At 39.3% G+C, this 25,693-nt stretch overlaps 1 protein-coding gene across 10 annotated transcripts in view; it reads right to left on the bottom strand.

Annotated features, from left to right (window-relative positions):
* The window catches only part of DCTN1-p150 (dynactin subunit 1), a 128,044-nt gene that overhangs the window by 71,741 nt on the left and 30,610 nt on the right, over positions 1-25,693 (bottom strand). For 6 of the 10 annotated variants that reach the window (XM_071680833.1, XM_071680827.1, XM_071680831.1 and 3 more), the window contains 2 exons: positions 25,085-25,138; positions 7,286-7,403 (listed from right to left, as the gene is read on the bottom strand). In XM_071680833.1, coding sequence (XP_071536934.1) covers positions 7,286-7,403; positions 25,085-25,138 — 172 coding nt within the window. Of the gene's footprint in view, positions 1-7,285; positions 7,404-23,920; positions 24,383-25,084; positions 25,139-25,693 lie in introns of all 10 variants that reach the window. The other 4 variants (XM_071680826.1, XM_071680825.1, XM_071680830.1 and 1 more) reach the window with 2 other exon arrangements.

Genomic DNA, 25,693 nt, shown 5'->3' with positions numbered 1-25,693 from the left:
AATGAAGGTCTGAAAACCTGAGCTGTTCCTAGTGCCTAAACCTACTATATAAAAATAGAACTATAAGCTTTTGAACAACTGTTAAAAGTTTATTAGTTATACAACATGATGTTCAAATGATTTCCTTTCCCCAGTTTCAATCCATTTTAGAAAATTTATGGCTTCCAGGTAAATATCTTTAAGGTTAAATTTTCTTTCGAGATATCATTACCTTTCAAACGGATTTTCAATTTAGGATGTTGATTGTTCTAAAGGATAAAAGTCCCTGAAACCGAAACCGTGGTAACCAGTACTTATTTCATGAACACTGGTTCCATACAAAGAATAATTTCTTGACAGACCTCTCATTTCTTCAGCCAAGCTTCACTACAGGTGCAACTAAAGAGAATAAAGGAAGTTACCAGTCCTTGTCCAAGCAAAAGTCATCAAAATAACTGATGTTCAAATTCAATACGTCTCTGTGGCTTTAGTTTGAGAAAATTTTTCATACTAACATAAGTCTTCATTTGTGGGCAATCATAAAAATATACATACAATCTAATACTCCAAAACTTGCTTGCTCATATACTAGCAACACATACAATATTCCACTTGTATGTTTTGAATCATAACAAGCTTGACCACATGTGGAAAACTATTGTTATTATGGTGAAATCAGCCCTTTATATGTTATGCAAAGGAAAGAGTGAATTGGAGCTATGAGGTATACAGGGGAACGACATGCTGTCAAAGGAATGAACCAAAGTATGTGAAGCAGCTGGGAGACCAGGGAAAAGTCTGCAGTATCTGATTGTGTATAGGGGGCTATGGTTTTGATGCATTACACATGACAAGTAGAGAATGCATGTGAAAGACTGAGATCTGTCTTTGTCTGTTCCTAGTGCTATCTTACAAATACAGAAAATGGTGAACAAGTATCAAAAATACATATGGACCTCCATGGTGTTGCAATTAGCATTCATGACCATAAAGCATTCAAGGGCCCCCAAGGGTTAAGCGCATAAGTCTGAATACTGGTTACGGCTGTCAGCCTACACTCAACCCAGCTGTTCATCCACACCCAGGAGTTGGTCAATAAAATGGGAACCTGGCTCGGAGGTTTGTGTCAAGTAAGTAATGAAAGATTAAGAGAGATGTGTGGAAATAAAGTGTGGTTGAGAGAGCAGAAGAGGGTGTGTTGAAATGGCTTGGACATATGGAAAGAATGAGTGAGGAAACACTGAAAAAGAGAATATATGTGTCAGAGGTGGAGGGAACAAGAAGTGGGAGACCAAATTGGAGGTGGAAGGATGGAGTGGAAAAGATTTTGAGCGACTGGGGCCTGAACATACAGGAAGGCGAATCAAGGAATAGTGACCTGGAACGATGTGGTATGGCAGGGTCAACATGTTGTCAATGGACTGAACCAGGGTATGTGAAGTGTCTGGGGTAAACAATGGAAAGTTTTGTGGGGCCTGGATGTGAAAAGGGAGCTGTGGTTTCGGTGCATTATTACATGACAGCTAGAGACTGAGTGTGAACGAATGGGGCCTTTGTTGTCTTTTCCTAGCGCTACCTCGCACACATGAGGGGGAGGGGGTTGTTGTTTCATGTGTGGCAAGGTGGCAAAGAGGAATGAATAAAGGCAGACAGAATTAATTATGTAAATGTGTATATATGTATATGATATGTCTGTGTGTGTATATATATGTATACGTTGAGATGTATAGGTATGTATATTTACGTGTGTGGACGTGTATGTATATACATGTGTATGTGGGTGGGTTGGGCCATTCTTTCATCTGTTTCCTTGCGCTGCCTCGCTAACGCGGGAGACAGTGACAAAGCAAAATAATAATAATAATAATAGAATAAATAATAATAATAATAATAATAATAATATATGGAACCATGGAAGCGGAAGTGAATCATAGGGTGGGGGAGGGGGCGAAAATCCTGGGAGCCTTGAAGAATGTGTGGAAGTCGAGAACATTATCTCTTGATCGAGTAAGTAACGTAAGGGTAAGAGAGATGTGTGGAAATAAAAAGAGCGTGGTTGAGAGAGCAGAAGAGGGTGTTTTGAAATGGTTTGGGCACATGGAGAGAATGAGTGAGGAAAGATTGACCAAGAGGATATATGTGTCGGAGGTGGAGGGAACGAGGTGGAAAGATGGAGTGAAAAAGATTTTGTGTGATCGGGGCCTGAACATGCAGGAGGGTGAAAGGAGGGCAAGGAATAGAGTGAATTGGAGCGATGTGGTATACCGGGGTTGACGTGCTGTCAGTGGATTGAATCAAGGCATGTGAAGCGTCTGGGGTAAACCATGGAAAGCTGTGTAGGTATGTATATTTGCGTGTGTGGACGTATGTATATACATGTGTATGGGGGTGGGTTGGGCCATTTCTTTCGTCTGTTTCCTTGCGCTACCTCGCAAACACGGGAGACAGCGACAAAGCAAAAAAAAAAAAAAAAAAAAAAAAAAAAAAAAAAAAAAATATATATATATATATATATATATATATATATATATATATATATATATATATATTGGGGTTGTTAGGGAGGTGAATGCAAGAGTTTTGGAAAGAGGGGCAAGTATGAAGTCTGTTGTGGATGAGAGAGCTTGGGAAGTGAGTCAGTTGTTGTTTGCTGATGATACAGCGCTGGTGGCTCATTCATGTGAGAAACTGCAGAAGCTGGTGACTGAGTCTGGTAAAGTGTGTGAAAGAAGAAAGTTAAGAGTAAATGTGAATAAGAGCAAGGTTATTAGGTACAGTAGGGTTGAGGGTCAAGTCAATTGGGAGGTAAGTTTGAATGGAGAAAAACTGGAGGAAGTAAAGTGCTTTAGATATCTGAGAGTGGATCTGGCAGCAGATGGAACCATGGAAGCGGAAGTGGATCATAGGGTGGGGAGGGGGCGAAAATCCTGGGAGCCTTGAAGAATGTGTGGAAGTCGAGAACATTATCTCGGAAAGCAAAAATGGGTATGTTTGAAGGAATAGTGGTTCCAACAATTTTGTATGGTTGCGAGGCGTGGGCTATGGATAGAGTTGTGCGCAGGAGGGTGGATGTGCTGGAAATGAGATGTTTGAGGACAATGTGTGGTGTGAGGTGGTTTGATCGAGTAAGTAACGTAAGGGTAAGAGAGATGTGTGGAAATAAAAAGAGCGTGGTTGAGAGAGCAGAAGAGGGTGTTTTGAAATGGTTTGGGCACATGGAGAGAATGAATGAGGAAAGATTGACCAAGAGGATATATGTGTCGGAGGTGGAGGGAACGAGGAGAAGTGGGAGACCAAATTGGAGGTGGAAAGATAGAGTGAAAAAGATTTTGTGTGATCGGGGCCTGAACATGCTGGAGGGTGAAAGGAGGGCAAGGAATAGAGTGAATTGGATCGATGTGGTATACCAGGGTTGACGTGCTGTCAGTGGATTGAATCAGGTCATGTGAAGCGTCTGCGGTAAACCATGGAAAGCTGTGTAGGTATGTACATTTGTGTGTGTGGACGTGTATGTATATACATGTGTATGGGGGTGGGTTGGGCCATTTCTTTCGTCCGTTTCCTTGCGCTACCTCGCAAACGCGGGAGACAGCGACAAAGCAAAAAAAAAAAAAGTAAAAAATATATATATATATATATATATATATATATATATATATATATATATATATATATATATATGTGTGTGTGTGTGTGTGTGTGTGTGTATGTGAGTGGATGGGCCATTCTTCGTCTGTTTCCTGGCACTACCTTACTGACGCGGGAAACAGTGATTATGTTGGGAAACAATGATTATGTATTTTTTTTTTTTTTTGCTTTGTCGCTGTCTCCCGCGTTTGCGAGGTAGCGCAAGGAAACAGACGAAAGAAATGGCCCAACCCACCCCCATACACATGCCTTGATTCAATCCACTGACAGCACGTCAACCCCGGTATACCACATCGCTCCAGTTCACTCTATTCTTTGCCCTCCTTTCACCCTCCTGCATGTTCAGGCCCCGATCACACAAAATCTTTTTCACTCCATCTTTCCACCTCCAATTTGGTCTCCCTCTTCTCCTCATTCCCTCCACCTCCAACACATATATCCTCTTGGTCAATCTTTCCTCACTCATTCTCTCCATGTGACCAAACTATTTCAAAACACCCTCTTCTGCTCTCTCAACCACGCTCTTTTTATTTCCACACATCTCTATTACCCTTACGTTACTCACTCGATCAAACCACCTCACACCACACATTGTCCTCAAACAACTCATTTCCAGCACATCCATCCTCCTGCGCACAACTCTATCCATAGTCCACGCCTCGCAACCATACAACATTGTTGGAACCACTATTCCTTCAAACATACCCATTTTTGCTTTCTGAGATAATGTTCTCGACTTCCACACATTCTTCAAGGCTCCCAGAATTTTCGCCCCCTCCCCCACCCTATGATCCACTTCCGCTTCCATGGTTCCATCCGCTGCCGGATCCACTCCCAGATATCTAAAACACTTCACTTCCTCCAGTTTTTCTCCATTCAAACTCACCTCCCAATTGAATTGACCCTCAACCCTACTGTACCTAATAACCTTGCTCTTATTCACATTTACTCTTAACTTTCTTCTTTCACACACTTTACCAAACTCAGTCACCAGCTTCTGCAGTTTCTCACATGAATCAGCCACCAGCGCTGTATCATCAGCGAACAACAACTGACTCACTTCCCAAGCTCTCTCATCCCCAACAGACTTCATACTTGCCCCTCTTTCCAAAACTCTTGCATTCACCTCCCTAACAACCCCATCCATAAACAAATTAAACAACCATGGAGACATCACACACCCCTGCCACAAACCTACATTCACTGAGAACCAATCACTTTCCTCTCTTCCTACACGTACACATGCCTTACATCCTCGATAAAAACTTTTCACTGCTTCTAACAACTTTCCTCCCACACCATATATTCTTAATACCTTCCACAGAGCATCTCTATCAACTCTATCATATGCCTTCTCCAGATCCATAAATGCTACATACAATTCCATGATTATGTATAATAACAATAATAATGTGGAGAGAGAGAGAGAGAGAGAGAGAGAGAGAGAGAGAGAGAGAGAGAGAGAGAGAGAGAGAGAGAGAGAGAGAGAGAGAGAGAGAGAGAGAGAGAGAGAGAGAGAGAGAGAGAGAGAGAGAGAGAGAGAGAGAGAGAGAGAGAGAGAGAGAGAGAGAGAGAGAGAGAGAGAGAGAGAGGAGAGAGAGAGAGAGAGAGAGAGAGAGAGAGAGAGGAGAGAGAGAGAGAGAGAGAGAGAGAGAGAGAGAGGAGAGAGAGAGAGAGAGAGAGAGAGAGAGAGAGGAGAGAGAGAGAGAGGAGAGAGAGAGAGAGGAGAGAGAAGAGATGGAGAGAGAGGAGAGAGAGAGAGAGAGATGAGAGAGAGGAGAGAGAGAGAGGAGAGAGAGAGGAGAGAGAGAGGGGAGAGAGAGAGAGAGAGAGAGAGAGAGAGAGAGAGGAGAGAGAGAGAGAGAGAGAGAGAGAGAGAGAGAGAGAGAGAGAGAGAGAGGAGAGAGAGAGAGAGAGAGAGAGGAGAGAAGAGAGAGAGAGAGAGAGAGAGAGAGAGAGAGAGAGAGAGAGAGGAGAGAGAGAGGAGAGAGGAGAGGAGAGAGAGAGAGGAGAGAGAGAAATTTTTAATGAAATGTTCTTGATTAGGGCCTCACAAGTTCATATTATATTACTTAGGGAAGCCTTAAATATGTAAGCATATACATATAGGTACCTCACAGGAGCCCAAACTCTTAAAATTGGCTGTCTACTCACAAAAAACTGTAGTCTATAGTATAAAAGCCTCAAATGAAGCAATAAGGAACATGGTCAAAATTCAAGTAGAAACATAACAAACAATCTGGCTTTCATATACTTATACCACATACACAATTGGCCCTTAGACAATTTTAGTATTAAATGAAGAAATATGATCAAGGAAATTTTTAACTCTGCAGTAACAACAGACATTTATTTTAGAAGTTCACGAAATTCCCAGCTGTTTGCTATTACCATCTTTCTCTTTCTCTCACATATAGGCAAGGTGTGTGCAAAAACTTAAAATATTTTGGCCTAAAAGAAGGAAAGCAATATGAACTTTCTTTTACAAAAAGCAATGGAACATGGAACAAACTTTTTTTTATCAATTAATTCTTTAACATAAGATGATTCTAATCAATACTTTCAGAAATTTATTCTATAAATTTCTATCTTTTCTTTTTATATTGACTACCCTGGTATGGGCAAATCAAGCCCTAATCATGGTTATTTCATGTGAAAAGAAAAAATAAGAAAAAAGATTGAAACTCATCAGGGCTCTGCATGAGTTAGCAAAGTTGACTCTTAAAAGGTAAAAAGTTTATACAGAGAGGAAAAAGATGGAGGGAAAAAAATTCCACGACCTCACTGTTCAAGGAAAGGAGGAGGTATCATAATGGTCAATCCATGTGTAGCTGGTTTCCTCAGAGAAGCAATGGGAAGCACCAGCTATAGGCCTGCCTCAGGTTCATACCTTGGTGGCAGAGACATTCATAGAACTCACAATAGCAGTGGCTAAAATAATACCTGTAGACTAGTGAGAGGTCAGCAACATCATAGTAGAGAGAATCACAATAAAGAATCAATAAGGAAAGGTACTGTATTATCTCATGATATCTGGAATGCCAATTCCATCATGTATGCAGCATGGTATCAAACAGGTAGTGCTGCTTGTATCCCTTTGTGCTTTCTGGATGTATTTCCAGCACAAACCCTGTTTTAAGAAGAAAACAAGTACCACGTGCCATGCATAACTGGATTAATATGTAACATCTAGGTTAGTATGCAGGGATAATTTGTTAAAAGTTTATGCAATGGTATGACTTTCCTCCAAAAACTTCAAGTTACTGGTTATAACATTAGAGAAACAAGGCTGTCAATGCATGCCATGGACAGGAATGAATTATTTTCAGGCCAAATTTGAGGAAGATCAAGTCAGATGATCAATATGGTTTTTCTTCATATTACAGAACATTATTGTGCTTCACTTTTATTACACTCATTTATGAAAAATATGTAATAATCACAAAGTATCAATTCACATTTAATATTACCTACATGAAGATCTGGTACTCTCCTGGCAGCTGTTACTATTATCATCATAATCATAAATTTCACAACAAAGAAACAAAAGGTAAGATAAAAGAATGCATATATTCTGGCACAGAAAAGAGGAAATGCTAATAGCTGGATTCTGGACAACAATCATGGAACAGACAACCCCAAAAGAAGATGTACTTACTTCAACAAAAGCAGAGGGTTTCTTCATGTCCGCACGTGGAGATGACTCTTTGCTGGGAGTCTTTTCATCACGGTCATATCGAGATGTCCCTCCTTTACCTGTATTCCCTAATGGCAACCTGTGAATATTAATGCTATCATTTTCACTTTCATATACATACACAGTATGTTCAAAATATATTTATACCAAATATATGAGAAAAAAAATATTCTTTTCTAAATTATATTTTGTGTTTCTCTTATCCTACATAGGTTCAAAGACCTTCAAATGTTAATCTATAGTCAGAAAGCTAAAATCTGTAATTTGTTTAAATATGAAATAAAAAAAGGGTAAAAGTCAAACAAAACAATTTCGTCCAAAGACCATCAAATCTATGAGATGGATGAGCATGATCAGAGATCTACAGGACTGAATAAGACTATAATAGTAACTTAAAAGTATACATACCAAATAAGAACTTTATTCAGGATTGTACATCAAGATACGCAATAAGAAGCTTTATATAATGTCCTTTTATAATGAGAAAGGTAAGGCTAATACAAATAGGTCATATATAATCCTAGGAAAAGGCAGCATTCAATCAAAGAATTCTTCAGTTCTTTTAACTTGTATGTACCAGCTACAAAGACTGTTACTCATTACCTAATTCTTGACACCAAATCTAGAATACAGGAGACAAAAGCATCCCACATTACCATATGCTATATTGTTAGCTAGATCTGGAAGGCCAAACTGTTTCATAATGGTAGTCTTAATCGTGAAACAGTTACTAAGATAAGGAATGAAAATAGATAATTGCTCCAATAACTTTACAAATAAGTGCAACTTAAATGGATGTTAACAGGAATATTACAGCAAAGCAACCACCAAAGACGTGATGTAATCGCACGAATCAAACCTGCACATGGTAAAATATGCACAGCAAGAAAGCTTCCCTTTTGGAAGTAGAATATATATATATATATATATATATCCTACAATGAATGGAATTAAAGCATAAGACAGTGTCACACGTTGTGTGGCAATGTTATTGAAAATACACAAGACCAGTACAAAACATAAAAGCTGACCGCAAAAATGACCACTGTAAAATGTATCCTACACTAAAATGAGAGAAATAATTTAAAGTATAAGAATGCAAAATAAGGTTTTAAGGAAGGGAGGTTGTTTAGTGTTATTCAGGTAACTGCAAAGCAAATGTATTTTGTCAGTGTGGTGTTTATAGGGGATGGGCTTTGTTAAGTGTAAGGAAAGGGTAAGCTTTATATTTCTGCATGAGGGTTGGTGACTGGTTATGAAATGGTTTCCATAAGAGGAGGATAAAGCTCTTGCATAGAACTGAGGTGGGGCTTTATTAGTAGTATTTTGACTGTTGGCAGTTGCTATGGTACCTGTGGTTCTGAGTGCTTGGTTTTATGTGGTTTGTAATTTTTCTGTTTGCTTTAGTGAGGGTGGATGACAAGGCATAATTTAAAGTGAAGTGGATGAACTGTTTGAAGAGGATGCTCATAGATTATTTTTCTTGCTTGAAACAGATATAAGTGAGTGTTCTGATGATATTAAGTTTAAGCTCTTAGGGTTAACGTTTATGATGTAGCGGTGAATGTTAGGTGTTTTATGTGATATCCAGTATGGTTGGTGTCTGGCAGAGTGGGAGTGGTTGGTAATCTAACAACAGATAGGGGTGCAAGCCAGATTCATGTCTGTCAGGGGTTAAGGTGACTAGGGATATGTGTGGGAAGCAGAAATTCCTATTAAGTATGCCAATGTTCTAAATGCATAATATGCTGAATGTTTTTGCTTGTGTAAAATGCTGTCAGGTAAACTTCAGGATATGGCCTCAGCCCATTCTGAGAATGCCCCTCTAACTTGTGTTCTTTGCTCCCTTCCACTACAGTAATCTTCAATCCAGTCTAAGAGTCTACTTCTTATTTCTACCTATAAGTAAGTAGCTTCTTACTAACCTTCCAGTGTGGTAGTTCACAAATAAATGAGGGAACTCTCTCTTATAGAAGTCTACTAAATTTGCAATGCATGGCCTTTCTCTGAACCTATGATATCTCATTTAGGATTTCCTCCTTTACTAGTCATCAAACTGCTGTCTGATTGTCTTTTGCACTGTTTTGCAGACCACACTTGGTAGGAAGACCACTCTGATATCTGGGATATTTTTCAAATTACCTTTACTAAAGACAGGTGCAACATATGCTCTCTTCCAACACCACTGCACTAAGCTTTCCTCTTGTGACCTAATGAACATATTTTGATAGGCCTATCAAGTGTCTCCATACATTCTACATACAGAGAAACTTCATCAGGGCCATGAGCATTTCATGGGTCCCCTTGAACCCCTTCATCATGGGTTTCTGCTGCTTCAAGGCTGCACTACATTCACTAGAGGAAAAAGGATGGACTCCCTTGAAGTAAGTTCTTTGTCGAGACTATAATCCAATGATGCAGCATCAAAAATGACTTTTCACTTACAGCACAATGACAATCATGCATAGTCCAGTGTTTTCAGGTGTTTTAATGGCCTGGCTGTGTCTTTTCTATCAATTTCATTAAATTTCAAGATCCCTAACCTAATCTTGTTGAAGTTGGGGTAAGTGTCTTCCACTGTGAAAACACTTTTAAACTCATCAATCAGCTCCTTACATTTTTCCTTATCAAAAGTTCTTCTGTATAAATCCTTTAGTGTGATTAGCAACTCTAACTGATAATTTGTTCTTGGTGAGCTTAGAGGAATTTCTTGGTTGTCTTTTACCTTATTCACAATTTTCTTTTTTAAGTTTCTCTGGCCCCTTACTCCTTATTATGCAGTATTCACTTCTTTCTCTTTTGTATCTTTGAAATGCTAGCCGGTTACAGTGTTGTATGTATGTTCTCCTCAACACTTCTCAAATCTCTTGCTTTTTGGCATTATTTAGTGAATGAATTCCTCTCTTTTTTACCTTTCCCCTATATTTGCATTCAATTGTAACCATGATCTCATGCCTTTATTGTTGATTTCAAAGAACTTTCTACAGCATTGGTCCATAATCGAGCAATCCATTATTAGTTGAATAGTGTAGCAAATCTGTTGTGCTCTACTTCTGCTTTACTGTGCAAAGACTGTCTGGCAGAGACAATCCATCAGCACACCTACTTCTCAAAATGCTAATACAGGAAATTCCCAATGTACTTTTTAGAATCTCAAAAGTTTCCCAGTCTTCTTATTTGTAATCCATATATGCCCTCATCAGGACTTTATCATCTGCAAGAAGGTAGTGTTTCTCCTTCCTTCAACATCCTGATTGTTTCTTCATCATTATTAAAGTACAATTGTTCTTGGGCACTGAAGTTTCTTGGAGGGATGGGAACCATCAAAATCACTATACACCTCTTTCATAAATTAATCTTACCCATCACACACTTTTTAAATGTATCATCCATCAATACTTCCTTACATTTAAAGGTGTCATCTATCCATCCTTTATCTTTTCTGTCCCTTCTTACCACAGATTAGGCCAACCTTTAACTCTCTTGTTAATTTGTTTCCATAAGTCCAGCAGCATAAAGATTACTCTAACTATTTTACCCTTTGAACTCTAGCTAATAACCATTTACTACCAGTCTGTTTGCATTTTCATACATGATCTGTGTACGAAGGAAAAAAGTACAAACCAATCTCAGCTTCCTTGAAAGAATAATGTTGTTTCCCATTGTGATATCATTTGACTCATCTAATTCTTTGTCTTTTGTCTGATTTCTTTATCTCTCTTCCCTTGGTTTGTCAGTCTTTACAAACATATGATCTGCTGCTTCTTGTACCATAAAGTTGAACAATATGCAATGCATGACCTCTTCCCAAAGAGCCCATAAACCATTGGAAATTTCTCCATAGCAGCCTTTCTAGTTGTCCGCAAATCATGCTCTTCATTAACACAAGTATGTAGAGAAAAAATTTTTCTTTATCTTTTTTCTTTCACTTCGGTGCATTTGCTCTGTTTCATTCTCTTGATACTCATCCCTCTTACATTATCTTCTTAATCATCTTTAGTAGCCCACTGTTTTCCTGCACCCTCCTTGAACATACAAAATGATATATCATTATGGCCAAGCATCTTTTCTAACTCTAGTTTATTTAATATGCCTGCATATATTGAATCTAGAAATCCCCATAATTTCTATTGGTCTGTTCTCAAACCCAGTCTGGTGGTTCTAGGGGTTTCAGTGACTCTGATTCCTCAAATCCAATTCTTTATTCATTAACTGACAATTTGCTCAAGCTATAGTTTTGGAACAGTATGAGTTCTCACTTAAATCATCCACAATGCTTTTCTTTTGAGAATTTTCTTTGTCCTCTCTCTTCTTACTGTACTAGACCCCTATTCTTCAGCACTTTTCATATGCTGCCAGGATGCTGTAGATTTAAAGCAATTTTTAGTACATTCATCTCCTTTACTTGGCCTTCGTCATCTATCAATGTCATTTTTTTCATCCCTTTCTCTACACAAACAACAGCCATGCCTCTTGGCACAATCTCATCATGGGTACTCACTTTGGCACCTATCTACTATCTTCCACACTTCTCCCAAAACTGTTAAGTATTCTTACTATGAAATCCCACAATGCAGTTTACTTTTCTAAGAAAATAATTAAGTCCTGATTTTTTTCATGATTTCTCTCACATAATCATTTTCTCTTCAACCACGTATTCAGACTTAATTACTGAGTGATAGCTTTTCCCCTGTACAGTACTAAAGCTGATGCTTTATTACTTCTGTCTTTGAAGGTGAAAATGATACCCAATACTATCAATTATGTCTATATATCTGGTTCTAGTATGTTCAATGACAAACTGGTTCAAGGAGTTCTGAACACATTTTAAGAACTTGTGTCTACATTACACTTGCCTTTTGTGGGTCCCATTCTAGTGTTAATCTCCTAGGAAATGAAAGTATTCATTATGAGGACCTTCCAACAACATCTTATAGCCAGTCTTCCTACCTCCTGTCCTACCTTCATTTGGGTATGTGTTATCAATATCTTTCTAAACATTACATTCCCCAAGTGTATTCATGATGAATGATGGACAGACAAAAATAATCTTATCACTATAAATTATTCTCAAAGACTTCTGAGTTCACCAGTTTCTAAAAGAGACACAAGATGCATAACTTTTGCAGTAATATCACAGTATTCCTGGATGTACCATTACTTATACACTGACACACGATCACTTTTGTAATCTTGTTTTATTAGGTGAAGAATAATGATGCACAATCTAAAAACTGTGGAGCAAGCATTGGGCTTTAATAATCCAAACAAGAGACACTTCAGTGAAAGACATATCTTGCAGTTGGTTAGAAAAAGCATGAGCCACATGCCATTAGATGCATTAAATTATCTGAGTTATTAAAGATGCTTTCTTGTACGTATAAGCTTAAAAATGCACATTCACAGTTTAAATTTTTAGATTTAGCATTCAAAATTACACCTCACATTTTCCCTGTGAAGTTGATAAAATTGGATAATAATTTGACATGAGAGAATATCTAATCAACAGTTCATATAAATGGTGTACTTGAAACTTTCTGGCTGAAATATGGGACCAAAAGATGTGATTAAACGAGACGGCAGCGTTAAAACACTGCTCTGTAAGTGAAAGTTTAAGCTTGGCCATAAAGAATAAGAAGACCTCCATATTAAGAGGAATCAAAAATGTAAGGATATCAGTCAGATGGAAGGTGACAAAAGAACAAGGAAAGCTGCAGTTAGTCATCTGTACATGTGATTACAATTTACATGTTATGTAAAGACAATTTCATACTTAAGTCAACCCATCCCTTAACATTGTAAAGGAAATGCAAGATGATAGGTTGAAAAAGTGAATTAAAGAGTGAGGCAAAAAGAAACAGATCAAGGGGCAGACAGCCAGAACCTATTGGTTGAAGATGAAGGATTGGAAATACTTAACCTGAAAAATGTGAGGGACATAAAGCATGTCAAGGAAATGTCATAGATAATCATCCTCCCATGAGGCAGTTCCTAGGGGAATGTGTGGGGGAGGTGGAGCATGGTAAGGAAGTGTCATGGATAATCTCCCACACTATAGGATAGTTCCTAATGGGAGGCAGATGGAGCATGCTGGGGCAGTGTCATAGATAATCCCTCTCACAAAGGGCAGTTCCTAGGAAAATAAGGCATTTCAAATACACACACACACACACACACATATATATATATATATATATATATATATATATATTTTTTTTTTCTTTTAAACTATTCGCCATTTCCCGCGTTAGCGAGGTAGCGTTAAGAACAGAGGACTGGGCCTTTTTTGGAATATCCTCACCTGGCCCCCTCTGTTCCTTCTTTTGGAAAATTAAAAAAAAAAATGAGAGGGGAGGATTTCCAGCCCCCCGCTCCCTCCCCTTTTAGTCGCCTTCTACGACACGCAGGGAATACGTGGGAAGTATTCTTAATCCCTATCCCCAGGGATAATATATATATATATATATATATATATATATATATTATATATATATTATATATATATATATATATATATATATATATATTATTTTTTTTTTTGCTTTGTCGCTGTTTCCCGCGTTTGCGAGGTAGCGCAAGGAAACAGACGAAAGAAATGGCCCAACCCACCCCCATACACATGTATATACATACGTCCACACATGCAAATATACATACCTACACAGCTTTCCATGGTTTACCCCAGACGCTTGCTTCACATGCCCCGATTCAATCCACTGACAGCACATCAACCCCGGTATACCACATCGCTCCAATTCACTCTATTCCTTGCCCTCCTTTCACCCTCCTGCATGTTCAGGCCCTGATCACACAAAATCTTTTTCACTCCATCTTTCCACCTCCAATTATATATGCGTGATGTCTCCATGGTTGTTTAATTTGGATGAGGTTGTTAGGGAGGTGAATGCAAGAGTTTTGGAGAGAGGGGCAAGTATGCAGTCTGTTGTGGATGAGAGGGCTTGAGAAGTGAGTCAGTTGTTGCTTGCTGATGATATAGTGCTGGTGGCTGATTCAGGTGAGAAACTGCAGAAGCTGGTGAATGAGTTTGGTAAAGTGTGTAAAAGAAGAAAGCTGAGAGTAAATGTGAATAAGAGCAAGGTTATTAAGTTCAGTAGGGTTGAGGGACAAGACAACTGAGAGGTAAGTTTGAATGGAGAAAAACTGGAGGAAGTGAAGAGTTTTAGATATCTGGGAGTGGGTTCAGCAGCGGATGGAACCACAGAAGCAGAAGTGAGTCACAGGGTGGGAGAGGGGGCGAAGGTTCTGGGAGCGTTGAAGAGTGCGTGAAAGGCGAGAATGATATCTGAGAGAGCAAAAATGGGTATGTTTGAAGGAATAGTGGTTCCAACAATGTTATATGGTTGTGAGGCATGGGCTATAGATAGAGTTGTGCAGAGGAGGGTGGATGTGTTGGAAATGAGATGTGTGAGGACAATATGTAGTGTGAGGTGGTTTGATCAAGTAAGTAATAACAGGGTAAGAGAGATGTGTGGTAATAAAAAGAAGGTGGCTGAGAGAGCAGAAGAGGGTGTTTTGAAATGGTTTGGTCACATGGAGAGAATGATTGAGGAAAGATTGGCAAAAGGATATATGTGTCAGATGTGGAGGGAACGAGGAGAAGTGGGAGACCAAATTGGAGGTGGAAAGATGGAGTGAAAAAGATTTTGAGTGATCGGGGCCTGAATATGCAGGAGGGTGAAAGGCGTGCAAGGAATAGAGTGAACTGGAACGATGTGGTATACCAGGGTTGACATGCTGTCAATGGATTGAACCAGGGCATGTGAAATGTCTGGGGTAAACCATGGAAAGTTCTGTGGGGCCTGGATGTGGAAAGGGAGCTGTGGTTTCGGTGCATTATTACATGACAGCTAGAGACTGAGTGTGAACGAATGTGGCCTTTGTTGTCTTTTCCTAGCGCTACCTCGCGCACATGAGGGGAGAGGGGGTTGTTATATCCATGTGTGGTGGGGTGGTGATGGGAATGAATAGAGGCAGACAGTATGAATTATGTACATGTGTATATATGTATATGTCTGTGTGTGTATATACATGCATACGTTGAGATGTATTGGTATATATATTTGCGTGTGTGAACATGTATGTATATACATGTGCATGTGGGTGGGTTGGGCCATTCTTTCGTCTGTTTCCTGGCGCTACCTCGCTAACGCAGGGGACAACGACAAAGCAAAATAAATAAAATAAATAAATACATAAACATTGAATATCCTCACCAACCAGTCAACAACACAGTCACCCTCTTTTTTAATAAATTCCGCAGCAATATCATCTAAACCCGCCGCCTTGCCGGTTTTCATCTTCTGCAAAGCTTTCACTACCTCTACTCTGTTTACCATATCATTCTCCCTGACCCTCTCACTTCGCACACCACCTCGACCAAAACACCCTATATCTACCACTCTATCATCAAATACATTGAACAAACCTTTAAAATACTCACTCCATCTCCCTCTCACTTCACCAATACTTGTTATTACCCCCCCATTTGCCCCCTTCACCAATGTTCCCATTTGTTCTTTTGTCTTACGCACTTTATTTACCTCCTTCCAAAACATCTTCACTGGGGATATATCACGGGAGCATAATCTCATCAAAACTCACTCCAAAGTCTATCCTTTCCCTGTTACTGATTGTAGCACTGCACTGAAACTGGAGAAAATCTTGGAGAAGGGATCCTAGGTTTTAAATACATGGAAGGAGATGGAACCATGGAAGATGAAGTTTGCCAGAAGGTGGGTGAGGTGGTGAAGGTCCTAGGTGCATTGAGGGAATGGAAAAAGACATGACTGTCTGTGAAGGCAAAGATGGGTATTCGATGTTTGTGTTGTATGGATGTCATGCATGGGCCCTAAATAAAAAATATTAAAAAAAATATGGAAGAGGTTGGATGTTTTGGAAATGAGATGTTTGTGTTGTATGGATGTCATGCATGGGCCTTAAATAAAAAAATATTAAATAAAATATGGAAGAGGTTGGGTGTTTTGGAAATGAGATGTGTTAGAAAAATATGTGGTGTGAGGAGGGTAGATCAAAAAAGAAATAATAAGGTAAGAGAGAGATATGGCAGTAAAAAAAAAAGTATGGTTGACAGAGCTAAAATAGGTGCCCTAAAATGGTCTAGATATACAATGAGGATGTATGATGAAAGGATGAAAAAGGCGGTAAATGTGTCGGAATTCTGTAGGGTTGGGGCCTGAACATGCAGGAGGGTGTGAGACATGCATAAGATAAAGTGAATTGGAGAAATATGGTATTCACAGGGCAATGCACTGTCACTGGGCTGAACCAGGGCATATGATATGGTTAGGGGAACCACAGAAAGGTCTGTGGGGCTTTGGAGAAGGGGGCTCTGGTTTTGGTGCACTATACATGATAGCTAAAGAGTAGTCGTGGGCAAATAAGGCCATTCTTGGTCTGTTCCTGACCCTACATTGCTATGCAGGAAATGGCAGACAAGTATGAAAGAACAAAAAGAAGTATATTACTTTATTATCATCATTAAACCATAGGACTCCTTTTACGAAGAGGTCCTATGGCTATAACCCCAGTAGTAAGAATAGTATGGACACCTTTGGACAAAAATTCTTTGATAGTACTGTACTCTGCTTTGTCAACTTTGGAGAAACCTCAAGCAGGAGGAGTCCAGTAAAACCTGAGTGTGTGTGTGTGTGTGTGTGTGTGTGCAGCCTTGGGCTACCGGAGCTTTAGGAAAAAGACCCTAGGGAACACCAGTACTCTTGCTTAAAAAGATGTCCTGGGGGTATTAACAACAACAACAACAACAACAACAATAATAATAATAATTTTTTTTTTTTTTTTTTTTTATACTTTGTCGCTGTCTCCCGCGTTTGCGAGGTAGCGTAAGGAAACAGACGAAAGAAATGGCCCAACCCCCCCCATACACATGTATATACATACGTCCACACACGCAAATATACATACCTACACAGCTTTCCATGGTTTACCCCAGACGCTTCACATGCCTTGATTCAATCCACTGACAGCACGTCAACCCCGGTATACCACATCGCTCCAAATCACTCTATTCCTTGCCCTCCTTTCACCCTCCTGCATGTTCAGGCCCCGATCACACAAAATCTTTTTCACTCCATCTTTCCACCTCCAATTTGGTCTCCCTCTTCTCCTTGCTCCCTCCACCTCCGACACATATATCCTCTTGGTCAATCTTTCCTCACTCATCCTCTCCATGTGCCCAAACCACTTCAAAACACCCTCTTCTGCTCTCTCAACCACGCTCTTTTTATTTCCACACATCTCTCTTACCCTTACGTTACTCACTCGATCAAACCACCTCACACCACACATTGTCCTCAAACATCTCATTTCCAGCACATCCATCCTCCTGCGCACAACTCTATCCACAGCCCACGCCTCACAACCATACAACATTGTTGGAACCACTATTCCTTCAAACATACCCATTTTTGCTTTCCGAGATAATGTTCTCAACTTCCACACATTCTTCAAGGCCCCCAGAATTTTCGCCCCCTCCCCCACCCTATGATCCATAATAATAATAATAATAATGAAAATGATGGAAGCATGAAAACGGACAAGAGTCAAGGGGGGGAGGTTCTGGAAAAGCTGAAGAATGTGTGCAAAGAAAGATTGTTATCTGAGAAGGCAAAAATGGGTATATTTGAAGGTAAAGTAGTCTCAACAATATTCTATAGATGCGAGGCAGTGTGGTGGAGAGTGAATGTGTTGGAAATGAAATGTTTTAAGACAAATTGTGGTGTGAAATGATTTGATTGAGTAAGTAATGAAAGGGTAAAAGAGAGGTGTGGTAGCAAAAAGATTGTGGTTGAGAGCTGAAGGGGATGTGCTGAAATGGTTTGGGCATATGAAGACTATGAGTGAGGAAAGATTGAAAAAGAGGATATATGTGTAAGATGTGGAGGGAACAAGGAGAATGAGGAGACCAAACTGGATATGGAAGAATATAGTAAAAAAATTTTTTTGAGCAATCAGGGCCTGAACATGCAGGAGGGTGAAAGTCATGCAGGGGAAAAGTGAATTGGAATAACATGGTATACAGGGGTTGATGTGTTGTCAATGGATTGAACCAGAGCATGTGAAGCATCTGGGATAAACTATGGAGAGGCATGTGGGGCCTCATTATGGATAGGAAGCTGTAGCTAGGAGAATTGCAAATGATACTTACAGAGTGGATGTGAGCGAATATGACCTCTCTTTGTCTGTTCCAAGTGCTACCTCACTAATGTAAGAAATGGAGATGCAGTATGAAAACAAAAATAATATTTTTCATACTCTATCACCATTTATCACACTGGTGGAATAGCTCCAAGAATATATGTAGAAAGGCTGCAATCACTTTCATCCATTCTTTACCTGTCATGTGCAATGATCCTTATCTACAAGGCACTATAGACCTTTCTATGGTTTACCTTGGCCATTTCACATACCCTGGTTCAGTCCACTGACAGTACTTCAACCCCGGTATACAATTATTCCAATTCACTCTACCCTGTGCACAGATTTCACACTCCTGCATGTTCAGGCCCTGTTCACTCAAAATCTCTTTCACACCATCCTTTCATTTCCAATTTGGTCTCCCCTTTCTCTCTTGTTCCCTCCACTTCTGACATACATATCCTCTTTGTCAACATTTTCTCACTTATTCTCTCCATATGTCCAAACCCTTTAAGCAAACCTTCTTCAGCTTTCTCAACCACGCTCTTTTTATTACCACACCTCTATCTTACCATTTTATTACTTACCTGATCAACCCACATACTGACCTCAAACATTCCATTTCCAACGCAAAGCTTCCACATTCCTCAGCACATACTCACTTACAGTCCATGCCTTGCATCCATATAACATTGTTGCGACTACTATACCTTCAAAAATACCCATTTTTGCTCTCCCATATAACACCCTCTCTTTCCATACATTATTTATGTTACCAGAACTTTCAGCCCCTCACCCACCTAATGACTCACTTCTGCTTCCATGGTTCTATTTACCTCCATGTCTATTCCCAGGTTTATAAAACACTTCACTTCTTCCAATTTTTCTCCATTCAAACTTACAAACCTACTAACCTGTCCCTCTATCTTGTTAAACCTAATAACCTTGATTTTATCAAAATTTACAAGCAGCTTCCTCCTTTCACGCATCCTTCTAAACTCAGTCACCAACTTCTCAATTGAATCAGCCACCAGTGCTGTGTCATCAGCAGACAACTGACCCACTTCCCATGCCCTTTCATCCCCTACTCTCCCCCTCTCTCTAAGACTTGCATTTACCTTCCTCACCACCTCATCCATAAACATATCAACCAACCATGGTGACATTACACACCTCTGCCACAGACCATCTTTCAAATGGAACAATTCATTTGTACACATGCCTTACACCCTTGACAAAGACTTCTCACTGCTGATAGCAGCTTTCTTCCCACACCATATATACTGCATCTCTATCAACACTATCATATGCTTTCTCCAGATTTGTTAATGCCACAGATAAATCTTTCTGTTTCTCTAAGTACTTCTCAAACACATTCTTCAAAGCAAACAGCTGATCCACATCCTTAACCACTTCTGAAAGACAGTTCCTCCTCAATTGGATGTGCTATACATGCCTTCACCCTCTTAATCACCACTCTCCCATCCAACTTACCAGGTACACTCAACCAAGTTATATCTTTCATTTGAACACACACCTTTATCCCCCTTGCCTTTATTCAATGGCACTATACATGAATTTTGCCTATTCACAGGCATTGTACATGCATTCTGCCAAATCACAGTCATCTTACCATGATCCATGCAAACACTAAATCCTAACCAACCAATCAACAACACAGTCATCACCTTTCTTAATAAATTCAACTGCAATACCACCCACTCTAGGTGGCTTGCTACATTTCATCTCATATACAAATCAAATTCTATGAAAGTTATATAAACTTTATTCTGTATTCATATTCATAATTACTCCAGGACCAATTTTAAAAAAGTCCTAGTGTTAATCAGGGCCCCTTTCCTAATGATCCTGCAACCCAAGACTATGCTACTTCCAGTAATGAGGAAATGTAAACGCCCTTAGGATGTAAAGTTCCTAAATAAGACTGCACTCCTAATGATACAGCCTCGCCAAAGGTGACTTTTTACTTGCTGTGAAACCTCATGGAGGTGGAGAATAGTAAGCAATGTAAGGGTAAGAGAGATGTGTGGAAATAAAAAGAGTATGGTTGAGAGAGCAGAAGATGGTGTGTTGAAATGGTTTGGACATATGGAGAGCATGAGTGATGAAAGACTGACAAAGAGGATATATGTGTCAAGAGGTGGAGGGAACAAGGAGAGAACAAGGAGAAGCGGGCAATTTCATGTTCGGTGGGGTGGCGACGGGAATGGCTGATGGCAGCAAGTATGAATATGTAAATGTGTGTATATGTATATGTCTGTGTATGTATATGTAGGTATACATTGAAATGTATAGGTATGTATGTGTGTGTGTGTGTGTGTGTGGGCGTTTATGTATATACATGTGTATGGGTGGGTTGGGCCTTTCTTTTGTCTGTCTCTCTGTGCCACCCCACTAATACAGTAGACGGTGATTAAGTATAATATATATATATATATATATATATATATATATATATATATATATATATATATATATTATTCATTTTTATTTATATATATATATATATATATATATTTTTTTTTTTGCTTTGTCGCTGTCTCCCGCGTTTGCGAGGTAGCGCAAGGAAACAGACGAAAGAAATGGCCCAACCCACCCCCATACACATGTATATACATACGTCCACACACGCAAATATACATACCTACACAGCTTTCCATGGTTTACCCCAGACGCTTCACATGCCCCGATTCAATCCACTGACAGCACGTCAACCCCGGTATACCACATCGATCCAATTCACTCTATTCCTTGCCCTCCTTTCACCCTCCTGCATGTTCAGGCCCTGATCACACAAAATTTTTTTCACTCCATCTTTCCACCTCCAATTTGGTCTCCCACTTCTCGTTCCCTCCACCTCTGACACATATATCCTCTTGGTCAATCTTTCCTCACTCATTCTCTCCATGTGCCCAAACCATTTCAAAACACCCTCTTCTGCTCTCTCAACCATGCTCTTTTTACTTCCACACATCTCTCTTACCCTTACGTTACTTACTCGATCAAACCACCTCACACCACACATTGTCCTCAAACATCTCATTGCCAGCACATCCATCCTCCTGCGCACAACTCTATCCATAGCCCACACCTCGCAACCATACAACATCGTTGGAACCACTATTCCTTCAAACATACCCATTTTTGCTTTCCGAGATAATGTTCTCGACTTCCACACATTCTTCAAGGCTCCCAGGATTTTCGCCCCCTCCCCCACCCTATGATCCACTTCCGCTTCCATGGTTCCATCTGCTGCCAGATCCACTCCCAGATATCTAAAACACTTTACTTCCTCCAGTTTTTCTCCATTCAAACTTACCTCCCAATTGACTTGACCCTCAACCCTACTGTACCTAATAACCTTGCTCTTATTCACATTTACTCTTAACTTTCTTCTTTCACACACTTTACCAAATATATATATATATATATATTATTTATTTTTATCTATCTATATATATATATATATATATATATATATATATATATATATATATATATATATATATATATATAAAATCGCATTTCCCCCGTCAGCAAGGTAGCACCAGGAAACAGATGAAGAATGGCCCATCCCCTTATATACACATATATAAACATACATAAATGCCCATACATGCACATATACACATACATATCAACATATACATACACATATACAGACATATACATGCATACACATGTACATATTCATACTTGCTCTTTTTCATCCATTCCTGGCGCTGTCCCGCCCCACAGGAAACAGCATCGCTACCCCCTGCTTCAGTGAGGTAGCGTCATAAAACCAGACAAATAAGGCCACATTCATTCGCACTCAGTCTCTAGCTGTCATGAGTAAAGCACCGAAACCACAGCTCCCTGTCACATTCAGGCCCCACAGACCTTTCCATGGTTTATCCCAAATGTTTTACATATCCTGGTTCAGTCCAGTGACAGCAAATTGACCCCAGTATACCACATTGTTCCAATTCACTCCATTCCTTGCATGCCTCTCATCGTCCTGTATGCTCAGGCTCCTATCGCTCAAAATCTTTTTTCATTCCATCCTTCCACCTCCAATTTGGTCTCCCACTCCTCCTTGATCTCTCCACCTCAAACACATATATCCTTTTCGTCAATGATTCCTCACCAATTCTCTCCATATGTCCAAACCATTTCAACACACCCTCTTCTGCTCTCTCAACCACACTCTTTTCATTTCCACAATCTCTCTTACCCTTTCATTATTTACTTGATCAAACTCTCCCTACAAGTGGTTACATTGCGAGCATGAAGTCATCTTCAATGAGGCTGTATGTAAAGAGTATAGCATCACTAAGGGCCTTTTGGTACAAAGGAGTCCATCTTACTCAACTGCTGTGTTAAGCACAGCTTTGGAGCTGTAGAAACCAACAGGGGTCCATGGGTTACAAAATAATAATAATAATAATAATAATATACATACAGAGTATATATATTTTCATACCCGTTTCTGCACCATCCATGGAGAATCATGTAGGAAAAAAAAATTTGTAAAGTGTACATACAGTTACATTATGAATAATATCAAAAGTCTACACAAGTCTACACATCACTTTAGGGAAGTGTATGACATGTTTATCAACACTACCTTGGCTGTCCATGAATGATCTACACTCACCTACATTCATGGATTATGAATGACCAAACCTATTATTTCCTTGGGGCATATGCTAACAAGTGAATTTTGTAAGTATATAAGGCATGTCTTACTAAAAAATAGTTTAGCACTAATATGAATCTTCAGGAGCTATTCATTAATACTGAAGATGATTAAAAAATTCATGCATAATGTCATAAAAATAGAAGAATCAATCTGCCCAAATCTTGATCACTGATAATCCCATATGTATAGGAAAAAAGGAAGTTTTCCTGTCATATCAAACCTGCTACAGTACTTTGAGTGAAAACTGTAAGATGTGCTATCTAGTATTACAAAAATCTTTCATATTCCTGAAATCAGAATCCATTATGGTCTACATAAAATCAATCAAGAAGAATGATCCAGGATACATGTAGGTGAGTAACATCTACCTCTTACCACAGGTGGGTAACATCTATCTCTTACTGTAAACAACAAGGTTAGTTGAAATATTAGGAGACAAGTAAAAATTTTCCCAATCTAATGATGCAGCAAATGCAATTCCTTAAAACTAGGTACCCTTTAGATGTTTGGTATACAGACATCATAACAAAAGATATGGGAAGAAAGCAGATGGTCTCATGCGTCACAACCAATTTGACAAGTAAGGCAAGAAATATACACTGAGCAACATACCCACAGCCCTCTTAATTATGTACAGCAAGGTTAGTCAGGTATTTAACTGGTAGTAGCAAGGTACTTGAAATTTCACATCGTACTTGGCCTGTACTTCACTCTTCCGGGAGTTGGAGGACTTCAAGGGGGTGGGTGCAATGGGTTTACGAAATGGGGTAGTCCTGGAGGGGGGGCCACGAGGGCTGATTGTGCTGCCGTCCATGGAGTCAATGGAGGAGACTGAAGGTGGCCTCTTTAACAATGACTTGTCTCCACAATCTATCTTGGATGACACTTTTGACAAATCAAGTTTGGGGGAGGCTTTAGAAACATTACTTAAAGATTCTGACTTAGTCAAGACCGACTTCGAATTGCTAAGCTTACTTAGGTCTGTCTTAGACGACTTAAGTGAGGTCTGTGAGGGAGTCTTAGAAAGGGATGAGAGAGATGTAGAAGATGAGACACTTGAGAGGGAAGGGGTCCTGGGGAGATCTGAGGATGCTGGGGTGATGGGGATGGCTGAACCAAACACTCTGGGCTGCGGCAATTTACCAAGCATTGGTAACCTGTAAAAAAATAACATAAAGAAATCATCTGCTAACATGATGGCCCATTCATCCATTAAGTGCTGTAAAGAAAACACACATATTTCAAAAAGATGAAAATACAGAAGATCCAAATTCCTGATTACATGAATACACCTTAACCAGAGAAAATTGTGAACCCTTGAAAAAGATACAAACTGGAGCGCAACATCCAGTCACCACGAATACTTACAATTCCAACATTCACCTGAGAACAAACATCCTTCATGATATGTAAAACATGCAATGCTGGTAACTTCCAGTTAATGAACCATCAGAAACTACAGCTATGATTAAACATAAGCACATTTTCCAAGTAGTTACCCACATTACAGCTTCCAAGCTAATTGAGAAAAAGAAGCTTCAATGCTGTTTCAATAACTGTGAGTTACTGATGGAGTGTGTCCTCAGGTCAAGCAATATCTCTTATGATGCAGTACCACCCATCCCATGCACCTCAAACTCATTCTGGTATTACTTTTGCTCTTCTTAATATGGATACAGAATGCAAGGACAATATCATTCAAAGAAGTATATTTCAGTGCAAGCACCTTTTTTATATGACAAACAATTTATGAGTTATACCAGAATGGTGCAAGTGCATTACCTGCTGACACAGTTTCATGCCTGTATCAATTAGCCTCAGCAAGTCTCCACAATACAACCTGAATCACAAAGTCCTACCTCAGACGATCTGGTTTTTGAGGTACAGGATTTCCAGATGATTTCCTTTTCAGACTGAGAGCATGGAAAAATAAGAATTTACAGTTACACTCAGAAACTGTAACATACCTGAACCAACATGTCAGATGGTTACTGTCCAGTTAAAAAATGTAACTAATGATTTTTAAATGGAATGACATATCTATTCAACTTCATGATGCAATTCTTACATCTTACAAATACCTAAGGCCAACAGGTGATAAGTTTTTAGCTCTGTACAATATTTACAATTAGAAGTTTTACATCAAAGTATATTTTAGTTTTTACTTGAGCAATTCAAAGTATATATTCTTTTCCATTAAGACTAATATGACAAGACATATTCAAAATAAGTCTGACTTACTGCTTGCATCTAGCTTGACTGTTTAACCTAAAAACACAATCATTAATACATTTATATATCAAACATGTGAACAATATGTTTATCTGCACTGTAACCTACAGAAAATTTTTAATAGGGGTATAAACAACAGGGCAAGCGGTACTAGTCCTTAGAAATGTCCTGACACCTCAATTATCCCGCACCAGGTACAGCCGAAGTGACACTGCCCGCATTCAGGCCCAGGCCGT

This window comes from Panulirus ornatus, chromosome 32 (assembly GCF_036320965.1).
Source record: "Panulirus ornatus isolate Po-2019 chromosome 32, ASM3632096v1, whole genome shotgun sequence".
In the NCBI taxonomy this organism is placed as follows: domain Eukaryota; kingdom Metazoa; phylum Arthropoda; class Malacostraca; order Decapoda; family Palinuridae; genus Panulirus; species Panulirus ornatus.
The sequence above is the reverse complement of the archived record's forward strand: the minus strand, read 5'-3'. Positions and strand labels throughout refer to the sequence as shown.